Source organism: Alexandromys fortis, unplaced genomic scaffold (genome assembly GCF_014885135.2).
Source record: "Alexandromys fortis isolate MF-2015 unplaced genomic scaffold, M_Fortis_MF-2015_v1.1 scaffold_306, whole genome shotgun sequence".
In the NCBI taxonomy this organism is placed as follows: domain Eukaryota; kingdom Metazoa; phylum Chordata; class Mammalia; order Rodentia; family Cricetidae; genus Alexandromys; species Alexandromys fortis.
Genome location: NW_026068196.1, coordinates 87,045 through 109,202, shown reverse-complemented (window position 1 = coordinate 109,202; position 22,158 = coordinate 87,045). Strand labels below are relative to the sequence as shown.

Genomic DNA, 22,158 nt, shown 5'->3' with positions numbered 1-22,158 from the left:
TGTACTGCCTTAGGACTATTATTGTGTGGTTGTGGAACTCTTTTGGGGGGTGGGTGGATGGGTATGTGAGTGTGTGCGTGCCCTAGCCCACATATGTGGAGACCAGAGGCCAACCTGAATGAATTACTTTTTCCTTCCATCCAGTGCATGGGTCCCAGGGACCAAGCTCAGGTTGTCAGCCCTGGGGGCAAAGTCCTCACCTACTGAGCCTGTCACCAGCCACGGTCATTGAACACTTGGGTAAAGTGTTGGCCAGGCATAGGGTATATATACTCTCATATTCCCAACACTTAAGAGAGGACCATGGGTTCTAAAGAAAGGAGAGGGAGAGGAGGGCAGAGGAAGGAAAGGGTGGCTACCTCCAGTCTGGAGCTTGTGGACGTGTGTGAGGAAGTCATGGGCATATGTGTAGTAGCTGCATAGTGGTCTGTATTGTTGCACTATGCTGTCCTGACATAGTGAGCACACACTTTTGTTGTTGTTGTTTAATAAGCTTTCTATGTGTGGCCATGGTTTTTTGAGACAGAATTTCTCTGTGTAGCCCTGGCTGTCCTAGAATTCACTCTGTAGACCAGGCTGGCCTTGAACTCACAGAGATCCACCTGCCTCTGCCTCCCAAGTGCTGGTATTAAAGATGTGCCCCACCACCATCTGGTGTGAACACATACTTTTATTACTGGGATCATCTTGTCAGCCTGAGTTTTATATTAGCCCTGTCTATGCCAGTGCCTATGAAGATCAGCTCTCCGTAAGCAGCTTCCTTCTGAAAACTCCAGAAGTTGAAACCCGAAAGGATTACCGTATATCCTCCCTGGGAAGATCTGAATGGAGTCTGCACTGGTAAAACATCTCCTATTCCTTCTGTCCGACATTGGCTAGAAACCCAACAGCTCTCCTTCCGTCACTTGCTCCTCTTAATACTATGGCAGTTCTTTCACCTCCTGAAAAGGAGTCCCTGGAATATCTGTACCTTAAGGCTGAGCTTGATATGCTAAGAGCTGGGGAGCAAGAAAGTTTCCTATTGAGTGTCAGAACTGGGGATTGTTCCAGACCATCTACCTATATCACAGCAATCAAGCCACAATGCCCTTCAGCTTTCTGTGGACAAGAGGTTTGATAAGCTTGCTGTGGCCTTGGCAATGGCCCTCTCCCTTGCAGCTGCAACCTCCCTCTCCACACCCATATTCCCAGGCCCTAGTACCCATGCACAGGTATGTATGCAGGCCACGGGTATTGGAAGATAGCTGTGAGCCCCGCAACATGGGTGCTGAAAACATCAGATCTTCTGTAAGAACAGTATGTGCTCTTAACCACTGAGCCATCTCTCCAGCCCCAACAATACTGATTTAACTTTGTTGTTGATTTTGTTGTTACTTGAGACAGGGTCTCACTATGCAACCCAGACTGGCCTGGAACTCATTATGTAGACTAGGCTAGCTTCGAACTCACAGAGATCTGCCTGCCTCTGTGTCATGAGTTCTGGGATTAAAGGTATGTATTTTCATGCCCTGCCCAACTGTACTCTGTTCTGAATATTGTATTTCTGTATATGTTATGTGTCTGTGGGGGTTTGTGCACATGAGAGCAGATGCCTGCAGAAGCCAGAGATGTGGGATCCCCTGGAGTTGGAGTTAACGGGATGATGTGGATGCTGGGAACCAAACTTGGGTCGTCCGCCAAGAGTAGCACATGGTCTTGACCACCGAGCCATGTCCTCAGCCCACCCTTTTCTCTGATGCCCTCTCACTCTGTGACCCCTGGTATGTAGGCTGGGTCATGCCACCAGGCTGCGCAACTTAGTCCTCCTCCTCCCAGAGGTCTCTACAAAGAAGGAATATTCCCCTTGTCCCGGGGACTGAATGCTCTCCATCCAGTCCCACCCCACCCTCACCCTCTTTCCTGATAAGGCTCTACTGAAGGGAAGCTCCCTGCTTCCATCTCTGAATAAAAGGAGGTATGGTTCAGATTAGGCCTCACACACTGAATCTCCATGTGGCAGCCAATAGGAGGGGTGGGGCATGAAAATGAAAACTGGCATTTTCTTGCTGTTACAGTAGCTTAGGAGAGTTGTCCTCCCAGAACCTTAAACTCAGTACGTTGAATGATAACCTGCCCTGTTTGTATTTCCTGATAACCGAGGCCCACGGGGGAATGGGGCTTCAGGCAGCAGACATGATATCCATCATTATGTGTATTTTACCTCTGACTACTGAATCCTTGCCTCTATGACAACCTCCACTGAGCCAGTAATACCTACGGCCCGTCACTAGCATATGCCATGTTTTATTGGTGAGTGAGTTCACCAATAAAGATGGTCCAGCATTAGGTTGTCAGATTCCATGTATTAAATTCAGTTTAACGTGCGTTGAGTCTGCTGACCCTGCCCTCAGGACTCTGCTGGTTAGTAGCATGTCATTCATGGCCACGTGTTAAAGAACCATCCTAGACATGGTTAGGACAATGTAATATTTCTGTGTGTGCGTAGATGTGTAGAGGCCATAGGGTAGGACAAGGTCAGGTTCCAAAGAAACCCAGGATAAATGGCTAACCCTGGTGCCGGTTAGCATACAAAGAATATGCTAGCCTCAGACTCAGTCTGAGGCGTTCTCACCCCACCCCCGTCCTGAACCTCTCCAGTCTCTGAGCTGCTCTTTCCTATATAACCCCACCACTTCAACTGCACACTGTCTTATTCCTCTCTCTCTAGGTTCTTGGTCCTCTGCTCTTGGCTCCTGGTCCCTTCTCCTGCCCATCTTCTCTTCTCCCCGCCTCCTCTCATGGCTTATGTTCACTCTTCTGGGCATGTCTAGTCTGCTGCTTTCTCTCCCTGCTCTGGGCTCTTTGAGATTCCTTGGCTGTACTCTCTCTCTTACCTACACTAAAATCCTTCTCAGTCATACCTGGGAACGGTCAGGCCCTCATTTTCATTCACCCTTGAGATAGGATCTCTCACTGAGCTTTGTAGGCTGGCAGCCAGCAAGCCCCAGCAATCCTTCGGTCTTAGCCTTGCCCAGCTTTTTGTTGTTGTTGTTTTGTTTTTAACAATCTCAGCTGTGCTGTTTCTCAGGGAAGGGAAGACGTCCTTTAGCAGGTAGTCTGGACGGTTATCTCAGAAACTCCCAGGCATCAGCCAGTGAGACAGAGATCAGAAGAGTAAGGGAAGGGTTCTTTCCCTTCTTATGTCCCCTCTACTTCCTAACTAGCTATCCTGCCTCAGACCTGTGAAAGAATTGATAAGCTGTAGCAGGTGTGGTGGCTCAACCAGTGAAGGTGTCTACTGTCAAGTCTGACAACCTGGTTAGGATCCTCAAGACCCACGTGATGAAGGAGAGAATCATGCCAACAAACTGTTTCTGTCATCTCATGTTAGACTCCTGATTTACAGGTAGTTTTGTTCTTCTGAGAGGTTAGCCCTGTATCAGATACCTGGCTAACAGTCATCTTTCCCCAGCTTACTGACTACTGCTGTGTAGTGGGTACTCTAAGGGATCCTCCATCTCTGGAGTGGTGAGGGGTAGGGAAGATGCTAGGCAGCTTAAGAGCTGGGATTTAGTAGAGGGTCCCTAAGTCACATAGAAGCTGCCATAGGAGGAGATTAAACTGACTTTTATCGGGCTCCTGAGCAATTGCAAGAGGAAAGAGTTAAACTAGAAAGCTTGACTCCTGAATCACACTCTTTTGTGATGTGGCGTCTCACTTGCACACACGCTTCAACCCTTGTGCTATTGGATCCTCACCAGATGTCAGGTCAGTGAGGCTTCGCAGTCGGGGCTCTTAGCCTCCAGAGCTGTGAGCAAAATAAACTTCTTTTCTTTATAAATCAAGCAAAAAAAAAAAAAAAAAAAAAAAAAACGGTTGTCACTCTCAGGACACACAACTATCATTCTCCCCAACTATGAAGCAATACATAGTTGTGGTAGGATGGTATAAGGGAAAAATTACCCCATCACAGTGAGGGAATCAGGTGTATTAAGAGCAAGGATGGGCCGGGCAGTGGTGGTGAACGCCTTTAATCCCAGCACTCAGAAGACAGGTAGATGGATCTCCCTAAATTCAAAGCCAACAAAGCTAGTTCTAGGATAACCAGGGCTACACAGAGAAACCCTGTCTTGAAAAGCATTATTGCTATTATTTATTTATTTTACACAAGGGTCTCTCTTTGTAGCCCTGGCTGTCCTGGAACTCACTTTGTAGACCAGGATCACAGAGATCCATCTGCCTCTGCTTCCCAAGTGCTGGGATTAAAGGTGTACGCCACCACTGCCCAGCTCAGCATTGCTCTAAAACTCATCTTCGTTATGATCTGCAAGCAGATTGCCTAGTGAGGAGTGGGATTTTCCCATCAAGCAATAACAGGAATAACACTATACCAGATGCAGCGGGATCCTGTTACATAATAATCACACCATACCAAGTGTAGCAAGAACATGACAACAGCAAGGAGCATTCTGGAAACCCCGCCCCCACCCCGCTGGTTTTGCCTTTCCAGGGTGCACCCATCATACCTTTGCTGCCTGCTGAGTTGTAGTCCATAAACTCCACTGCCGACTGCAGCTCCTCCAACATGGCCGCCGACACCACCTGAGCCCCACCATCCCTACTGTACATTTTCTGTGGAACACACCAGCTTCCATCCCCACCAAGTTAAGGATTTCCCACGAGGTGCCTCCGTACTTACTGCAAGTGTTCCTGATAGTGTGCCTCCTCCGTCCATTGTTTTTGTTTTGTTTTTGCTTTTCAAGACAGGGTTTCTCTGTGTAGCCCTTATTACATGTGGTTGCCGGGAACTGAACTCAGGACCTTTGGAAGAGCCATCTCTCCAGCCCCAGTATTTCAACTTTGTAAATGTATTTGTGCAGGTACCAGCAGAGGCCAGTAGAGGCCAGGAGATCCCCTGTAGCTAGAGTTACAAGTGATTGTGGGCTGCCCCACATTGAGTGCTGGGAGCCAAACTCAAGTCCTGTGGGAGAGCAGCAAGGGCTCTTAATCACTGAGCCATCTCTCCAGCCCCTGTATTTCAGTTCTTAGAGTGTCACAGGTAGAATGGATTGTGTACTGGCCACAGATAGAGGAACAGCTTTGATGGTCTTAAAAAGTTTAAATCTAAAAACCCACAGCTCTGAAAGCAAGATAAACAGATTCTAAAATGTCTGACCTCATCTGTTAAATTCCCATGTCTGGAGAGGGAATGTCAATTCATCATGTAATACTTAATTTATACAATAAAAGAATAACCTGCAAAAAAGGAAAAAAGGCCCCAGAATTGTGAACTATGTCTGTGAAACTGAGCCAAGAGTAATCTTCCATTTTATCTATGTTAGCTCTTTGGCCAGGGCACCAGGACAGTAACGGATGTGTGGGTAGAGGATGAAGAGTGAAGAGAAAGAATGCAGAGACCCACTGTGAGGCTGGTACCAGAGTCCTGGAATGAGGTAATAAAGACCCATCTGAGAAAATGGAAGAAGGGATGATCAGATGTTGACTGAGAAGCTGTAGGGATGAAAGGGATAATTCCCATGTTTGTAACCCGCCTCAACAGGCAGTTGGTCCTAAGAGTTATTATTCTGAGGTTGGAGAGATGGCTCATCATTCAGGGGTGGATACTGCTTGTGATGGTTTGAACAAGAATGGCACCCATAGGCTCATGTATTTGCATCCTTAGTAGCCTTGTTGGAGGAGGGGTATCACTGAGGGTGGGCTTTGAGACTCTCTCTCTCTCTCTCTCTCTGCTTACTGCCTGTGTGGATCAGGATCCACATCTACTGCTCAGTGTGCTTGGCCTGTTCCCTGCCATCATGGTCAGGGCCTAACCTCTAAAACTGTAAGCAAGCCCCCAGTTAAATGCTTTTCCCAAGGCAACATACCAGGTGGTGGTGGCACGTGCCTTTAATCCCAGCACTTGGGATACCTGCCATGGTGTTTCTTCCTGGTAACAGAACGGTAATTAAGACACTGTTCTAGCTGGGCGGTGGGGGCGCACTCCCAGCACTCAGGAGGCAGAGGCAGGCAGATACCTGTGAGTTTCAGACCACCCTGGTCTACAGAGTGAGTTACATACAGGTCAGGCCCCAAAGCTACAGAGAAATCCTGTCTCAAAATAAAAAGGACACTGCTCCTTTACCTTTACAGGACCTAAGTTTGGCAGTTGTGAACCCATGTCAGACAGTTCACAACTGCCTGTAACTCCACCTCCGTGGAATCCAGTGCCCTTATACAGCTTCTTTGGGCTTATACTTAGGTGTAAAAGTAAAATCTGAAGAAAAAGAAAATAGCTGGTGGTGGTGGTGCCACACGTCTTTAATCCCAGCACTGGGGAGGCAGAGACAGGCGGATCTGAGTTCAAGGGCAGCCAGGGCTACACAGAGAAACCCTGTCTCAAAAAAAAAAAAAAAAAAAAAAAAGCAAAAGAATCGCTATTCTAAAACAAACTTCTGGTAACCACAATTATCTTTGTGTGAAAATAAGTCTATACAATTTTTGATTCATTACTGACATTTTAAATAATGCACCTAGCTGGGTGCATCATTTTGGTGGGGGCAGGGTTTCATGTAGGTCTCTGGTTAACCTCAACCGTATATAACTTTGCATACCCTTTAACTCCTGACCTTCCTCAGCGTTGGGAATAAGCCATGCCCAGTTCATACACTGCTAGAGCTCAAGCCCAGGACTTTATCACGTGAAGCAAAAATATTCTACCAACTATGTCTCTAGCCCTTGAACTTTTTTTAAGTGAAAAAAATAAAAGACTCAACTGTCTAAGCAATTTACAATAAAAAGTCTGTGGAGAGCTTTTTAAAACTCGTTTTAACTGGATATGACAAATTAATTCCACAATTTAAAACGGTTGCAACAAAATTCAGTTTAAGGATAGGCTGGGCTCCATAACAAGATACCACCTAAAGCACAAACCAAAGCAAATAACTTTTTCCTCTTCTTTTCATTTTGTATTGTTTGCTAAAAGAGAAACAATTCAATAAGAAGCTTATCATCACTTCAGGTTCATCCTGTTACTGAAAAGTGTGCGTGAACCTGGGCTCTGTGCTGTTAGAAACTTTATTACGTAACATACTTTCCCAGTATCATCTGAATGGGATCTCAGAGATGCCACTGGAGATGGAAGGATTCAAAACCAGATCCTAAGCAGGTGTGATAGCATATGCTTGTGATCCCAGCACTTGGGAGGTAGACCAGGAAGATCAGTTCAAGGTCAGTCCTGGCTCAAAAACCATAGAAGTAAAATAAAAATGCCTGCATCAGAGAGATGGCTCCACAGGTAGAGGCACGTGCCCTTGTCAGGCCTGGTGACCTCGGCTTCATCCCTGGGACCCAGGATGCAGAAGAACCAACTCCTCCAAGTTGACTTCTGACCTCCATATGCATGCCATGGCACATGTATGCATGCATGCACACCAAAAATAAATGTAAAAAAAAAATGCTGGGTTGAGGTACTTAGTTCTTGCCCAGCATGAAAGGGACACTGGATTTGATCCCCAGAAAAGGTGGTGATCAAAACAAACTTCTTTTGCTATGAATGAAAATGTTCACCATGACAGACATAGTGACGCACACCTTTAATCCCAGCAATCAGAAGGCAGAGGCAGGCAGATCTCAGTGAGTTCGAGGCCAGCCAGGTTTATAGAGCAAGTTCCAGGACAGTCAGAATTACACAGACAAACTCTGTCTCAAAAATAGCAAACGAAAAAAAGTTCTTCAAAGTTTTGTTTGATAAAGAATTACGTGCTGCTTGAAAAGGCAGAACTAGAAGCTGATTGTATAACTGGCAAGGAGGAACTCGGCTCAGCTTAATTTCCAGTAGTTAGACAAACAATGGAATGTTCTCCTTACTAACTTGTCCAAGCTGGCCTTAAACTCATTTTATAGTGCAGGAAGGCCTCGAACTTGGGATCCTCTTCTATCAGCCCCCCAAGTAGTTCACATTAGAGACCTGAACCACAAGGCCTGGAAATGTCAAAGGAGCCAAAGATGATCAGTTTCAAAAACTTGTGAAATTAAAGACACATATTAGATGACCTGATACAATATTCTACCAACAAAAAAAGTGAGTTCGTGGTTTTTTTTTTTTTTTCAGACAGGGTTTCTCTCTGTGTAGCCTTAGCTGTCCTAGAACTAGCTTTTGTTGAACTCACAGAGATCCACCTGCCTCTGCCTCCAAGTGCTAGGAGTTCACAGCCATCTTAATGCTAACCTCTTCACCCCATTCCCAGCCTGCCATTCTCCACAGCCTTATCTTTCTACAAATACCAAACCAAGACAGAGAAATAAGTTCCTTGCTCCAAAAGAGCCAAGTGCACTTGTAGTTTTCGTCGTCAGTCTTAGACATTGTATCACACAAAATGACTACAGCTCATGAAATTCTGATTTGTTGTGAAGGTGGGAGTAGCTGCAGACGTTTATATAGTCTACAAGAGTGTCTACAGGAGTTTGAGAGTTGTGTCAGACAAGAAAAATCTCAAGTTTATAACCAAAGGTGGTTATCAAAGTTTACTTTGGGTTCCATTTATGGTTTCTGTGCTATTTTAACTGACATAACTTTGATTCCTATACAAACATACACTCCATCTCCTCTTCTAGAAGACTATTCTGTTTAATGGTGCATTTCTTTTAAGCTACAGGTTGAGCAGGGTTGGAGAAATATGGGAAGCCATCTGTTGGTTAGAGCACCGCCCGAACCCAGCAAGGTGCCCTGCTACCAAGCTTGGGCCTCAGTGCCCCTCTGAATTTACTGTTTGTGTACTCTCAAGTAGCTGAAGTCAGATGGAATCTGGAGAGGTGCAGCTGCTGAGGCCAGATGTTAAGAGGTGAGAGGGCAGGACAAGCTAGGTAGATGAGCTCCCTACAGCATCCTTAATAACTAGAGGTTGACATCAGATTACCTTTCACCACAGGAATAGGAAGAAAGGGGGCAGGAGTCAGGCCAGTATTAAATGCTTCTGATCTACCACAGGTTAGTTACTGCTCCAGTGAGATTCCTTCCAGTCAGTCCTATTACAAGGGAGGATGTGGGGTCTGCCTACAGTGTTGTGTATAGTGTTCTGTCTGCGTGCATGCCTGCAGGCCAGAAGAGGGCATCACATCTCATTACAGATGGTTGTGAGCCACCATGTGGTTGTTGAGAACTGAACTCAGGACCTCTGCAAGCTCAGTGAGTGCTTTTAACCTCTGAGCTGTTTCTCTAGCCCCCAGACTGCTCATGAAAACATGTTATCACTGCTTCAAGAATTCCAAGGGTAGTCACTACAGACCCTTGCTGGGGTCCTTCCTCCAACCTACCCCCAATAAAATGATCCCATTAACATCAAGTTTCCTGAATTCGTGAAGTCATATACCAAAGCAGCATATTCCTTGTCCAATCTCAAAACTAGATTAGTAAGAGTGGGTTGGAAATGCAGCTCCTGGGGGCCTGGCATGGTTGTATATACGCCTGTAATCCCAGCACTTCAGAGGCAAAGGCAGGCAGGTCTCGCCGAGTACAAGGCCAGCCTGGTCTACACAGTAAGTTCAAGAAAAGCTAGGGCTAGACCTATCTCAAAAAAAGAAGGGGGGGGGGGATACAGCTTGTTTCCCTTTCTAGATGACCCAGAATATCCTTCCCTCTGTCTTCTGTGCTCACCACATTGACCCCAACTAGTGGAATCCTTGGAATTCTGTTACTAATAAATGTCCACCCCAACTCAGAAAGAAAGGCTCTTCTGGTGTGAGAAAACTGGTTCAGTGCAAGCCCTTCCTTAAAAGGGGATGGCTGGTCCCCAAGCTTCCTCCCTTTCCCAGTGCTTAATCTACTTGCCTCACGATTTTTCAAGACTGGTATCCACTCCTGGGAAATCCTGCTCATCACTGTGCCAGGATTCTTTCCCCATCTGCCCCACGCCGAGTGAAAGGTTTGAGGAGGGAAACATCCTAAATTGGTGCTATTTATAAATTAAGGCAAGAGCTCCTTAGACTCAGGAAGTGAGGGAAATGGGATATGGCTCTCTCATGTGGAGTCTCTGACGTTTAATTCAGCAGAAACCCTGAGGGAATTTCTGCTCACACCCATGACACTCAAAGGCTTCTCTCCAGTGTGAATCCTCTGATGGCGAACAAGAGCTGAGCTATACCTGAAGGCTTTCCCACACTCGCTACATTCATAGGGATTCTCCCCCGTGTGGATTCTTTGATGCTGAATAAGGCCTGAACTGTAGGTAAACTTCCCCCCACATTCCATACATTCATAGGGCTTCTCTCCAGTGTGGATTCTCTGGTGCTGATAGAGGTGTGAGCTCTGGCTGAAGGCCTTCCCACACTCATTACATTCATAGGGTTTTTCTCCAGTATGGATTCTCTGATGATGGATAAGGGTGGAACTCCGGCTGAAAGCCTTCCCACATTCGTTGCAAGCATAGGGCTTCTCCCCAGTATGGATTCTCTGGTGGTGAGTAAGAGTGGAGCTCCAACTGAATGTTTTTCCACATTCATGACATTCATAAGGTTTCTCCCCAGTGTGGATCCTCTGATGCAGAATGAGAGCAGAGCTACAACTGAAGGTCTTCCCACAATCTTTACATTCATAAGGTTTCTCTCCAGTGTGGATTCTCTGGTGCTGAATAAGATGTGCGCTCTGGCTGAAGGCCTTTCCACATTCACTACATTCATAGGGCTTTTCCCCAGTGTGAATTCTCTGATGTTGAATAAGGTCTGAAGTTCGATTAAAACTCTTGTTACATTCATCACACTTATGGGGTCTGTGTCCCATGGGAAACCTCTGGTGTGAAATGAGGGTGGAATTCACAGTGAAGCTGTTCCCGAACTCATTATACTTGTCATTTCTTTGTCCCATATGGGTAAGCTTTTCCTCAACTGTCGCTTGGTGGACCTCCTGTATTCTCTTATTCAGTCTTCCAACAGAAGTGTTCCCTAGCTGTCTCTTCAGACTGACTTCTTGTTCATAGGCTTCTCCAAACTTAAGACCCTGAGAAATATCCGTTTGGAACTGTCCCAACATCATCTCATGTGACCCCATGCCTTCAGAGATTACTTGGTCATTTCCAGTTTTAGATTCACAATCTAGCACAATAAAAAAAAATTCAAGTGTCATGTTATTTGTGAGAAAAAGAATAAAAGTCAGAGAACAAGATAATCATGTCGGACATTTATAGTGCTAAAAGCACATGTCCCTTTGCTGGCCTAAAAGGCCTTCCAGCCTGTATGTATAACTAAAGCAAAGTAGGGCAAATGGGCTAAATAACCAGAGACGGAACAAGGGAGAAAGAATATCAGGGAGAAAAGACATGAACCCAGAGGAAGTCAAGGATGTGCTGGGGATGGGAGGAGATAGGCTACTTTGTTGGGAATAAAAACTAGGTAAGGGAGGCTGAAGAGTTGGCTCAGAGGTTAAGAGTACTTGTTGCCCTTGCAGAGGGCACAGGTTTGAGTTCCACTCCCAAATGGAGGCTTACAGCTGTCTGTAACTGTAGTCCCAGGAGATTCAGTGCTCTCCTCCAACCTTTAGAGGCACCAGGATCACATGTGGTACACACATACATGTAAGTAAAACATTCATACACATAAAAGAATAAAATAAAACAAACCTAGGCAAGAAAGACTTGTTACTTAATGAAGCGCCAAAGTCTTCAGACGGTCAGAGGCTGTGGATGTGTCTGGGAAGATGGCGAGAAGAAAAGGAGGAGGAGGATGGTTGAAGTAATGAGTCTAAGAATGACAGGAAACTGAAGGGGGTGACGTGTTTATTAATTGTAGCACACAGTAGGCTGAAGCAGAAAGACCATGCGTTTGAGACCAGCTTGGGCTACATAGGAGACACAATCCAAAAAAGGGGAAGCCTGATAGGTGGAGCAAGTGTATGAGGAAGAGAAAGGCAGGAAAGACACAAGGAGCAGAGGGCAGACTAAGAGACCCCAGGTGAGAACTAACCTGTCTGTAGTCCAACCCCATATACCACCAAAAAGACAAAACCGTTTTAGCCCAGCTCTGGGCTGTAGACCAGAAGGTGATGTTATGTTGCAGACTATGTATATAAATAATCTCCATGTCTGCATTCTCATTTTCACTGTTTACCGAGTTCCTACAGGAAACTCTAGGCATGGAGGATGATTCCAGTGGGTCCATGTAGCATTTTTAGTTTGTCAGTATTTTAGAAAATAGACAGACAGGGTAAGGACTCACTCGAACAGACTCCCCCCATCTCCCCAAGCCTCTTTTCTCAGACCCCTCAGTTCCCATTCCAGCCAAGAGACTGTGGCAGGACTCAGAAAGAAGAACCCACTCATAGGCACAGACATGGGCCTACTAAGTGTTCCCTGAGCACAAACCTAGCCCCCAGGTCTGCAGGGGACAGAAGGAAATGTATTTGGACATCTCAACTGGCAGTTAGGAAGATACCCTGGTGCTGCTTGGAAAATATGTTCTCACTGAAAGTGAGGTAAGAGGCAAGTAACTAACCCGAAGGATTATGAAGGTAATTTCCACTTAAAACAAGTAATTGATTTTGTTTGTTTATTCTGAGACAGGGTCTCAATATGTAGTCCTGGCTGTCTGCCCTGGAACTCACTATGTAGACCAAGGTGGCCTTGAACTAACAGAGCTCTACCAGCTTCTGCCTTCCAAATGCTGGGACTAAAGGTGTATAGCAATACATTTCCTTTAAAAAGTGTGTGTGTTACTGGTGGTAGTTTTGGAACCCCCTGCTGTCGCTGTTAGGAACTGAACTGTAGTCCTTTTAACTCCTGAGCCAGCTCTCCAGCACCAAAACAACACATTTCTGCACACGGTACATAAGCTTCTAAACAAAACAGTAGATCCGCTCTAGAATGTTCACTTAGACACAGAGCACCACCTTCCATGTTCAGGAATCTCAACATATTATCCTTCAGAAAAGACTCTGAAGGATTAACATATTAAGTCCTAAAATTAGATGGCTAAATCACCAGGCTTGGTGTTAATAGGGCAGGGGCTCAGCAGCACTAGAGTAGCTGATATGCAAGGATTACAGAGCTTAAGGCCATCCTGGGGCTACTGAATGGGTTCCAGGCCAGCACAGGCAGTGTGAAACCCAGTCTCAGACAGATAGGCAGATAGACAGGCAGGCAGGCAGACAGACAGACAGGGATATTTACAAAGACATAAAAAAAAAAAAAAACAAGAAACAACACTGGAACTTAAGCTTTGTCATTCACAAGTTCTATCACCATGCAAAAAGTGTCTAAGTTTGCTTGATTGAGGTTGGGTCTCATGCAGCCTAGGGTGGTCTCAAACCCATAGTGAATATGTAATAACTGATCGGCCTGCCTCTACTTCTCAAGAGCTGAGATTACGGGTATATGCCACCAATATATGCCTACCATGCCCAACTGGCTTCTAAGGGTCTTTTTATTTATTCCTTTTCCATACATGTGTTTTGCCTACATGTATGTATGTGTATCACATGCATGCCTCGTGTCTGTGGAGGCTAGAAAAGGTCATCAAATTCCTAGGAACTGGGACTACAGACGGTTGTGAGCTGTTGTGTGGGTGCAGGGAATAGAGCACAGATTCTCTGGAAGAGCAGCCAGTGCTCTTAACCACACAGCTGCCTCTCTAGCTCTGCTTTTGCACTTCCTGACCTCATGTTTCATGCCTATAAAATGAGGCTAATACTAATCACCTCAACTATGAAGTTAAATGCATGGATATCTGCAAAACCTCCTCAGAAGAAGCAAGTTATGCTATAAATGTGAGTTATCATTCTTTTGTTTTTGTTTTTCCAAGACAGGGTTTCTCTGTAGCTTTGGAGCCTGTTCTGGAACTAGCTCTGTAGACCAGGCTGACCTCAAACTCACAGAGATCCGCCTGCCTCTGCCTCCTGAGTGCTGGGATTAAAGGTGTGCACCACCACTGCCCAGTTGGCACACGGCTTTAATCCCAGCACTCAGGAGGCAGAGGCAGGCGGATCTCTGTGAGTTCGAGACCAGCCTGGTCTACAGAATGAGTTCTAGGACAGCCAGAACTACACAGAGAAACCCTGTCTTGAAGGAAAACAAAACAAAATAGTAGTGTAGTGTGGTGGCTGCTGCTGTAGCGCAGTGGTAAAACACCTGCTTAGCATGCACAAAGCTGGGACTTTGATCCTCAGCACCGCCATGTGAAAAAGAGGATGGCTTTCATGAAAGCAGAGACTAGCAAACCCTGAAGCCTAGAGAAAGTAGATGTTGTGTTGAGAAGGCCCAGGTCCTTACCCAGTGAGAACACATTCCCATAATTCTCCAGCATCACATCCCTGTAGAGGTCCCTCTGTGCAGGTTCCAAACGTTTCCACTCTTTCCAGATGAAGTAGACAGCTACATCCTCAAATGTCACCAACTCCTGAAACAGTCATGTGGCCATAAATGCAATTTCATGGCCAGGGTCAGGACTGGCAGCACCACAGAGCCACAGGATGGGTTGAGGAATACCTCTTTGGGATGTGGACAGGTCTGAGCAATGCCAGCATGAGCATCCAAGACAGGGTATAGCACTGAAAGTGCAGCGAGGAGTGTAACTGCCTTCCAAGAGTCCATAATGGAAATAACTTTTATTAACGTGTGTTTATTTGGGGAGGGTACTGCTGCACACATATGGAGGTCAGAGGACAATCTGTGACAGTCAGTCCTCCCCATCCAACATGTGGATCCCAGGGACTGAACCCAGTTGGCAGGGTTAGCAGCAAGCACCATTTTTGTTTCTTTTTCCAGACAGGGTCTCTGTGTAGCTCTGCCTGTCCTGGAACTCACGAAGATCCCCGTTCCTCTGTCTTCCAAGTACTGTGATTAAAGGCATGCACTACCACTGCCCGGCTGGCAGCACAAATCTTTATCCACTGAGTCATCTCATTGAACCCAGAACCAGTTTTAAGAATTAGAGTTTAGGGCACTAAAGGATACGTCACTACAAAATCTATTCACAGAACAAGAGGGAAAGAATGAAGCGAAGCATGGCTTACCTGGGACTTGGCCTTCAGAAGTGCAGCAGCCAACATCTCATGCCCCAGACTGTCCTTGTCAGGAAAGGAAGGGACTTCTGAAGAAGAAAGAGCTGAAGGACAATACCAGGGTCAGGAATCAATCTGCCTGCTTTCTGACCCAAGGTCACATGCCTAAAAACAACCACCCAGTCTCTGCTTTCATGAATGCCATATTCTTTTTCTCATGGTGGTGCTGAGGATCAAAGTCCCAGCTTTGTGCATGCTAAGCGCTACAGCAGCAGCCACCACGCGCTACAGCAGCAGCCACCACACGCTACAGCAGCAGCCACTCAGACTGCTCATGCCTGCTCTTCAAGCGCGGCCAGGAACCAGTTCTGTTCTCATTCTCCTTCTACTAACACGAACTCTCGTAGATCTTAGGCAGAGGAAAATAAGCAGCTTCCCTTAAGCCCTGACAGAAAACACAACACCCACATCTCTTTCTTCATTCAAAGACCAAACACACACACACACACACACACACACACACACACGAGACAGAAATGTTTCCTAGCTCTGCACTTGACTACATACCTTTCCCCATCAGCCATAAGTTCTGTGCTTGTCTCTCAGCTCTAACCCACTACACATAACTAGATTTGACAAAACGGATTCTAAAAGCTTCTTCCTAGTAAGCATGGAAACACCATTCAGGTTGAAAGCTGTAGCTGTTAGCTCAGTGCTTAGTGCTTACCTAGCAAATGTATGACCCTGGGCTCCATTCCCAGGAAGTACCCTGTAAGTCCTACTCCCACACAACTTTCTAATGGTCAGGGAATTTTTGTGTAGGAATGGCTGTGTGAGGGTGGGTGCATACAGGCCACAGTGCACATGTGGTGGTCAGGGGACAACCTCAAGCGTCACTCCCTGCCTTCCACCTTGTGAGAATGGACATTTTGTTGTTTTTCTGCTCCACGTGCTATGCTAGCTGGCCTATGAGCGTCTGCGCTTTCCCAGTCTCTAGCTCCACCTCACCATTGGAATGCTGGGATTACAGACATTCTTACTACACATCTAGTTTCATGTAGGCTCTGGGGATTCAACCTCGTTCTCATGCTTCCGTGGAAAGATCTTTTACCCACTGAGCCATCTCTCCAACCCCACAACTCTTTAAAGTCTGAAAGAAAAGCATGAAAACATAATGAAACCCAATAAATATCCTACATAATCACTGTCGGTAATACAAAACGTTTCAAGAGTTCTGGGCAGGCAGACGGCTCAATGGGTAAAGGCACTGGGACAAAGCCTGACTACCTGAGTTTGATGCCCACCAGCAGCTCACATGGTGGAAGGAGAGAACCAGCTCCAGAGATTGCCAACTCACCTGTCTGCATAGACCGGTGCACAGTGGCATAACACACAAAATAAATAAACTTAATTTTTTTTTAAAAAAAAAGATACTTCAATAAAAGTTTATTTTGGTTTGGGTGTGGTGCCACATGCCTTTAATCCTGGCACCCCAGGGGCAGAAGCAGGTAGATCTCTGGGAGTTCCAAGATAGCCTGGCCTACATAGAAAGTCCTTGGTCATCCAGGGCTGCAGTGAGACCCTGTCTCAACACACACACACACACACACACACACACACACACACACACACACACACACACAATGAGACAGGGCATGGTAACAGATATCTGTTTAAACCCAACACTCCAGATACATGTGAAGAATATAGAAAATTCAAGGCCAGTTTGGGCTACATAATGAGACCCTGTCTCAAAAGACAAACAAGCATACCAAGCAAGTGTGGTGGCCCACACCTTTAATCCCAGCACTCAGTATGCCTGGCAGCTGGATCTGTAAGGTTCAGACCAACCTAGTGTACATAGTGAGTTTCTGGTCAGTCATGGCAAAATAGAGAGGGGCTGGAGAGATGGCTCAGCAGTTAAGATCCCTGACTGTTCTTCCAAAAGATCAATTCCCAGCAACCACATGGTGGCTCACAACCATCTGTAATGAGATCTGATGCCCTCTTCTGGCCTGCAGGTGTACATGAAGGCAGAATACTGTATACATAATAATAAAACATTAAAAAAACAAAAAACAAAGAGAGACCCTGTCCCAAAGGAAAAAAAATAAGCAAGTAAACAGCAGAAAAAGACGAGAACAACCCTACCCCGTTTCCCAAGCCCACATCTTACCACTCTCCAGCAGGGGTGGAGGTTCCTGAGATGCAAGGTCAGCCTGAGTTTCCATAGGTAGAATGAAATGTTCTGGTCTCTGCTCTCCCAGGTGTAGACGCAGCAGGAAGCAGGTTCTGAAGGAGAACTGCAAAGGCAAAAGGCCCACAGCTGAATTTTAAAAATGCCTCCAAACTTCAGAAAGGGAAACGCAGCTCAATACACAGGAATCATGAGAGGAAACACAGAACTACTCTCTCAGATCCCTGTGGGTATGGACATGTCTGTGATGAGACCACACAAGGAATCCTGATTTCCAAATTTTGCCCCACCCAGCACTTTCAGTGACAACTATGGGGGGGGGGGGGTGTCATTCACCCGAATGAGATGACTGACCTTGAGCCAGTTATGGTGGCAGGTACCTGTAACGCCAGCACTAGGGAGGTGGTGGAGGGATCAGGAGTTCAAGGCCAACCTGTGCTGTGAGAAACCTTATCTTGCTGGGCAGCAGTGGCACACACCTTTAATCCCAGCACTTGGGAGGCAGAGGCAGATCTCTGTGAGTTCAAGGACAGTCTAGTCTACAGAGTGGGCTTCAGAGCAGCTAAGGCTATGCAGAGAAAACCTGTCTCAAAAAAAAAAAAAAAAAAAAAGAAAAGAAAGAAAGAAAGAAAGAAAAGAAAAGAAAAGAAAAGAAAAGAAAAGAAAAGAAAAGAAAAGAAGCCTTATCTTGGGACTAGAGAGGTGACTCGGTGGTTAAGAGCACTTGCAGCTCTTCCTGAAGACCTCAGTTTGATTCCCACCATCCACACTGCAACTCACAGCATCTGGAACTCCAGTTCCAGGAAACCCAATGCCTTCTTCAGGACTTTGAAGACACCAGGCACATACATGGTGCAGAGACATATATGCAGGCAAAACAGCATGCACATAATATAAAAGTAACTACTACACACCTCTTTTTTTAAAAAAAAAATCAGATATCATAGCCCTTTATGAGATTCTGTCTCACAAAACAAACAAGGGACTAGATGGTCAGTGAGTAAGAGCACTGGCTGCCCTTCCAGAGGACTCAGGGTTTGATTACTGGAGGGCTCACAACCACCAGTAACTCCAGTCCCAAGGGATTTGACGCCCTCTTTTGGCCTCTGGAGACACTGCATGCACACGGCACACAGACATACACACAGGCAAAACACCCATTCACATAAAAAACAAAACAGGGCTGGAGAGATGGCTCAGCGGTTAAGAGCATTGCCTGCTCTTCCAAAGGTCCTGAGTTCAATTCCCAGCAACCACATGGTGGCTCACAACCATCTGTAATGAGGTCTGGGGCCCTCTTCTGGCCTTCAGGCATACACACAGACAGAACATTGTATACATAATAAATAAATATTAAAAAAATAAAAATAAAACAGACCAATCTGGCAACACTATGAGACCCCATCGCAAAAAAGACAAAAACAACAAAATTATCTCCTTTTAAAAAGACAAATCAAAATTATCTCATTTTAAAAAGGCAAATCAGTCAGGTGGTAGTGGGGGCATGTGCCTTTAATTCTGGCACAAGAAAGACAGTGGCAGGCAGATCTCTAAATTTGAGGCCAGCCTGGTCTACAGAGCAAGTTTCAGGACAGCCAGGCTACAGAGAAACCCTGTCAGGGGCTTGGTAAAGATCAACAACTTGACACAGGCCTGAAATCCCCAGCACCTGAGAGACTGAGACAGGATTGTGAGCTCCAACCCAGCCCCTATCTCCCAGAAACACCCACACACACACACACACCCACACACACACACCCACACACACACACACGCACGCACGCACGCACGCACGCACGCACGCGCGCGCGCGCTCTGCAAGGCTGACTCCAAAGTAAAAGGCAAGCTAGCATGGTGAACCCATGCCTTTGATCCCAATACTTGGGAGGCCGACTTTAATGTCAGCCTGGTCAGCCTCGGAGTTGAAGGACAGCCAGGGCTTTGTACAGAGATCCTATCTCCAAAAACAACAAACACCAGAGTAATAAGGCAATGCTCTCCATTCAAGGCCGGGTTAATTGAAGCTGGAACTCAAAGGCATACTGTTGAGGACAAATCCCCAGTGTCTAAGTCAGCAAACAATGTTTCTCATAGAGACTCCGGTGCTCCTGCCATCTGGGTGTGGGCAGAGCCCTTCCTCTGCCATGCTGCCAAATCCACCCCCTCAAGCTGCTCAGCCAACCAAGAAAGACACGTGACAGTGAGGACAGGTCAAGAGAAGCCTCCCTTCCTGGATCCGTTCTTCTAAGAACTTAATCCCTGTAAGTGTAAGAGTAAAGTAGCAAAGCAAACGTGGCACCTTTTGTTCAGCTCTTGTGGTTTTATTTATTTTTGGTCTTTTGTAACTGGGTAAGACCTCATGGCATACCCCAGACTAGCTTAGAACTCACTGTATCGTACAGGCTGGCCTCGAAATTACATTCCTATTCCTGCTTCATTTGCATCTGTGCTGGGATTACAGGTGTGAGCCAGCAAGCTTCGCTAATTGCAGGAAATTCATTTTAGGTTAGCGGTTTCCCAATGGGAGGGGGTGTCAAACGACCCTTTCACAGGGGTCGCCTAAGACCATCAGAAAACACAGGTGTTTACATTACAATTCATAACAGTAGCAAAATTAGTTATGAAATAGCAACAAAAATAACTGTCTGGTTGGGGTTCACCACATCATGAGGAACTGTATTAAAGGGTCGCAGCATTAGTAAGGTTGAGAACCTCTGCTTTAGGTGATACCAGTCCCGTATGATTAAGGGAGCAAAATGGAAAAAAAAACTTCACGTGAAGTTTATTTCTAATATAGATGCTTAAGAGGTATGGAGGGGAAAAGGTTATATTCTAATAACTACCAACGAAGACCATCACATGTTGTCTTTTCATTGCACCCTAGGGAGCTGACAGGAACTGAACGTTTTGTGTCGATCTAGGTTCTTAGTGTCTTAGTCAGCCAATGCACTGGACATACTCAGCCACTTTCCGCAGGGAGTCCGCTCCAGCGTTGTACAGCTTTCTGAGGAAAGAGTATCAGGCAGTAAACTAAAACCTACCTATAGGACATTAGGTCTTGGTGAGGTCCCCGCAGGATCTTCCCGAGGACCTGAGTTCGCACCTCCTCCCAAGCCCTAGTTCTCAACTGCGATACAGAACTACTCTCACTCTCCAACCCAGCAGAGGGAAAACTTCCTTCTCCTGCCCCAGCACAGAAAACGGTGCACTGAGAGTACCAAGTTCGGAAGGCTGGCTGTCATCAGCTGCTTTAAAGAGAGGGACCTCTTGCAGCGACGCTGGGAATTTCAAACACTGGGGCTGGCGGTGGAGGACACGAGCAGACCCGGAGTCCCAATCCGCGACACGAAGGAACCCGCTGAGCTCGAGGAGCCGGGCTTGCGGAGCTGGGCAGCGGCCGCGGGGGAAAGGAGTGCCCGGGAACCCCGCGGAGCCGGGCCGGGGACCCCGCGGGTCGCAGAGGCGTGAACACCAACCCCCTTCCCGGCGACCACACTTCCGCCTCACCGCGAGTCCCGAAGACGACCCACTCACCCTGGGGACAGGGACGTAAGACTTAGGGGCCGGACACGGACCAGGCCCTGTTGGAACCTGTCACAGACCCACACAACCGAGAACAGAACAAAGAACGGAAGTTGCCCCTCCCCATTTCGTTTCCGGGTCGTCCTTCTTCACCACCCACTTCAACCCCCGTGAACCAAACGCCCATTTGATCTCTCTAGGAAAGTGGGAGGTCTTCGTCTCTGATGGTTCGCTCACTCTCAGAGGACTGGAGTAGGGGAAAACAAGTGTCCCCGACGGCGTCACCTGCTGGCCAGGTCGGGAAGGGACGATGAGAGGTGGAAGAAGCGGGAGGCCCTGGGAATTCAGGGCACAAGTTCGGTGGCACAGAGTCCCGCGGCTCTGGGAGAAGGTCCTTTAGGTAGAGACCAGCCAACACCATCACGCAAACCTCCACAGCAAATATAAGAAACTTGAAGAATCTGCTAAGGCCGGGCGGTTGTGGCGCACGCCTTTAATCCCAGCACTCGGGAAGCAGAGGCAGGCGGATCTCTGTGAGTCTGAGGCTAGTCTGGTCTGCAGCGTGAGTTCCAGGACAGGCTCTTAACGGTACAAAGAAATCCTGTCTCAAAAAAACAAAAACGAAAAACAACAACAAATGTACATCATGAACTGAAGGATTAGCTCAGTTTTTAAATTTTTATTTATTTGTTTTGTTTTTCGAGACAGGGTTTCCCTGTATAGCATCGGAACAGACCAGGCTGGCCTCAAACTCACAGATCTACCTGCCTCTGCCTCTCGAGTGCTGGGATTAAAGGTGTGTGGCACCACCACTCGGCTAACACAGATTTTTAAAAGATTTTTAAAAGTCTATCAAGTTTTTTGAGACAGGATTTTCTCTGTAGCTTTGGAGCCTGGATTAAATGTGTGCCCTACCACCACCCAAGTAGCTCAGCTTTTTTTTTTTAAAGATTTATTTATTTATTTGGTTTTTTGACGCAGAATTTTCTCTGTAGCTTTGGAGCCTGTCCTGGAACTCGCTTTGTAGACCAGACTGGCCTTGAACTCACAGAGATCCACCTGTCTGACTCCCGAGTACTGGGATTAAAGGCATGCACCACCACCGCCCGGCTAAAGATTTAATTTTTTAGTATGTTTTCCTTGCTTATATGTATGTACACCTGATGTAGGTATAGATCAGATGAGATCAACACATCTCCTGGAATTGGCGTTACAGACGGTTGTGATTGGCCATATGCGTGCTGGGAATTGAACCTGATCCTCTGGAAGAGCAGTCAGTGCTCTTAACTGCTAAACCATCTCTCCAGCCCTTAGCTTTGCTTTTAGAATGCTTGCCTAACCTGGCTAAAGTCCTGGGTTCCATCCACAGCACTGCACAAACCAGACAAGATGTCACAGGACTGCATTCCTAGCATCTGGGAGGTGGTTGCAGGAAGATCAGGAATTTAAGATCATTCTTCAGTACATAATGAGTTCA

The 22,158-nt window shown here is 46.5% G+C and overlaps 1 protein-coding gene across 3 annotated transcripts; it reads right to left on the bottom strand.

The window, feature by feature from the left end:
- Window positions 1-127: 127 nt before the first annotated feature.
- Znf3 (zinc finger protein 3) lies at window positions 128-20,798 on the bottom strand. Of its 3 annotated transcripts, none has more exons than XM_050129765.1 (5): window positions 20,378-20,798; window positions 17,139-17,265; window positions 14,975-15,066; window positions 14,232-14,358; window positions 128-11,064 (listed from the first exon to the last, which is right to left on the bottom strand). In XM_050129765.1, exons 1-5 carry the CDS (start codon window positions 20,399-20,401, stop codon window positions 9,995-9,997), a joined length of 1,440 nt encoding a protein of 479 aa, XP_049985722.1. In that variant the 5' UTR covers window positions 20,402-20,798; the 3' UTR covers window positions 128-9,994. The 3 variants fall into 3 exon arrangements, with proteins under 3 accessions (XP_049985722.1, XP_049985723.1, XP_049985724.1); XM_050129766.1 differs by having other exon boundaries at window positions 20,694-20,798; XM_050129767.1 differs by lacking the exon at window positions 20,378-20,798 and adding an exon at window positions 20,201-20,357.
- Window positions 20,799-22,158: the final 1,360 nt, after the last annotated feature.

Coding starts and splice junctions, on each gene's coding strand:
- Znf3 (XM_050129765.1), bottom strand. CDS start 20,401: ATGACAGCCAGCCTTCCGAACTTG. Junction 15,067..17,138: donor TCCACCCCTGCTGGAGAGTG/GTAAGATGTGGG, acceptor ATTGTCCTTCAG/CTCTTTCTTCTTCAGAAGTC. Junction 14,359..14,974: donor TTCTGAAGGCCAAGTCCCAG/GTAAGCCATGCT, acceptor TGACTGTTTCAG/GAGTTGGTGACATTTGAGGA.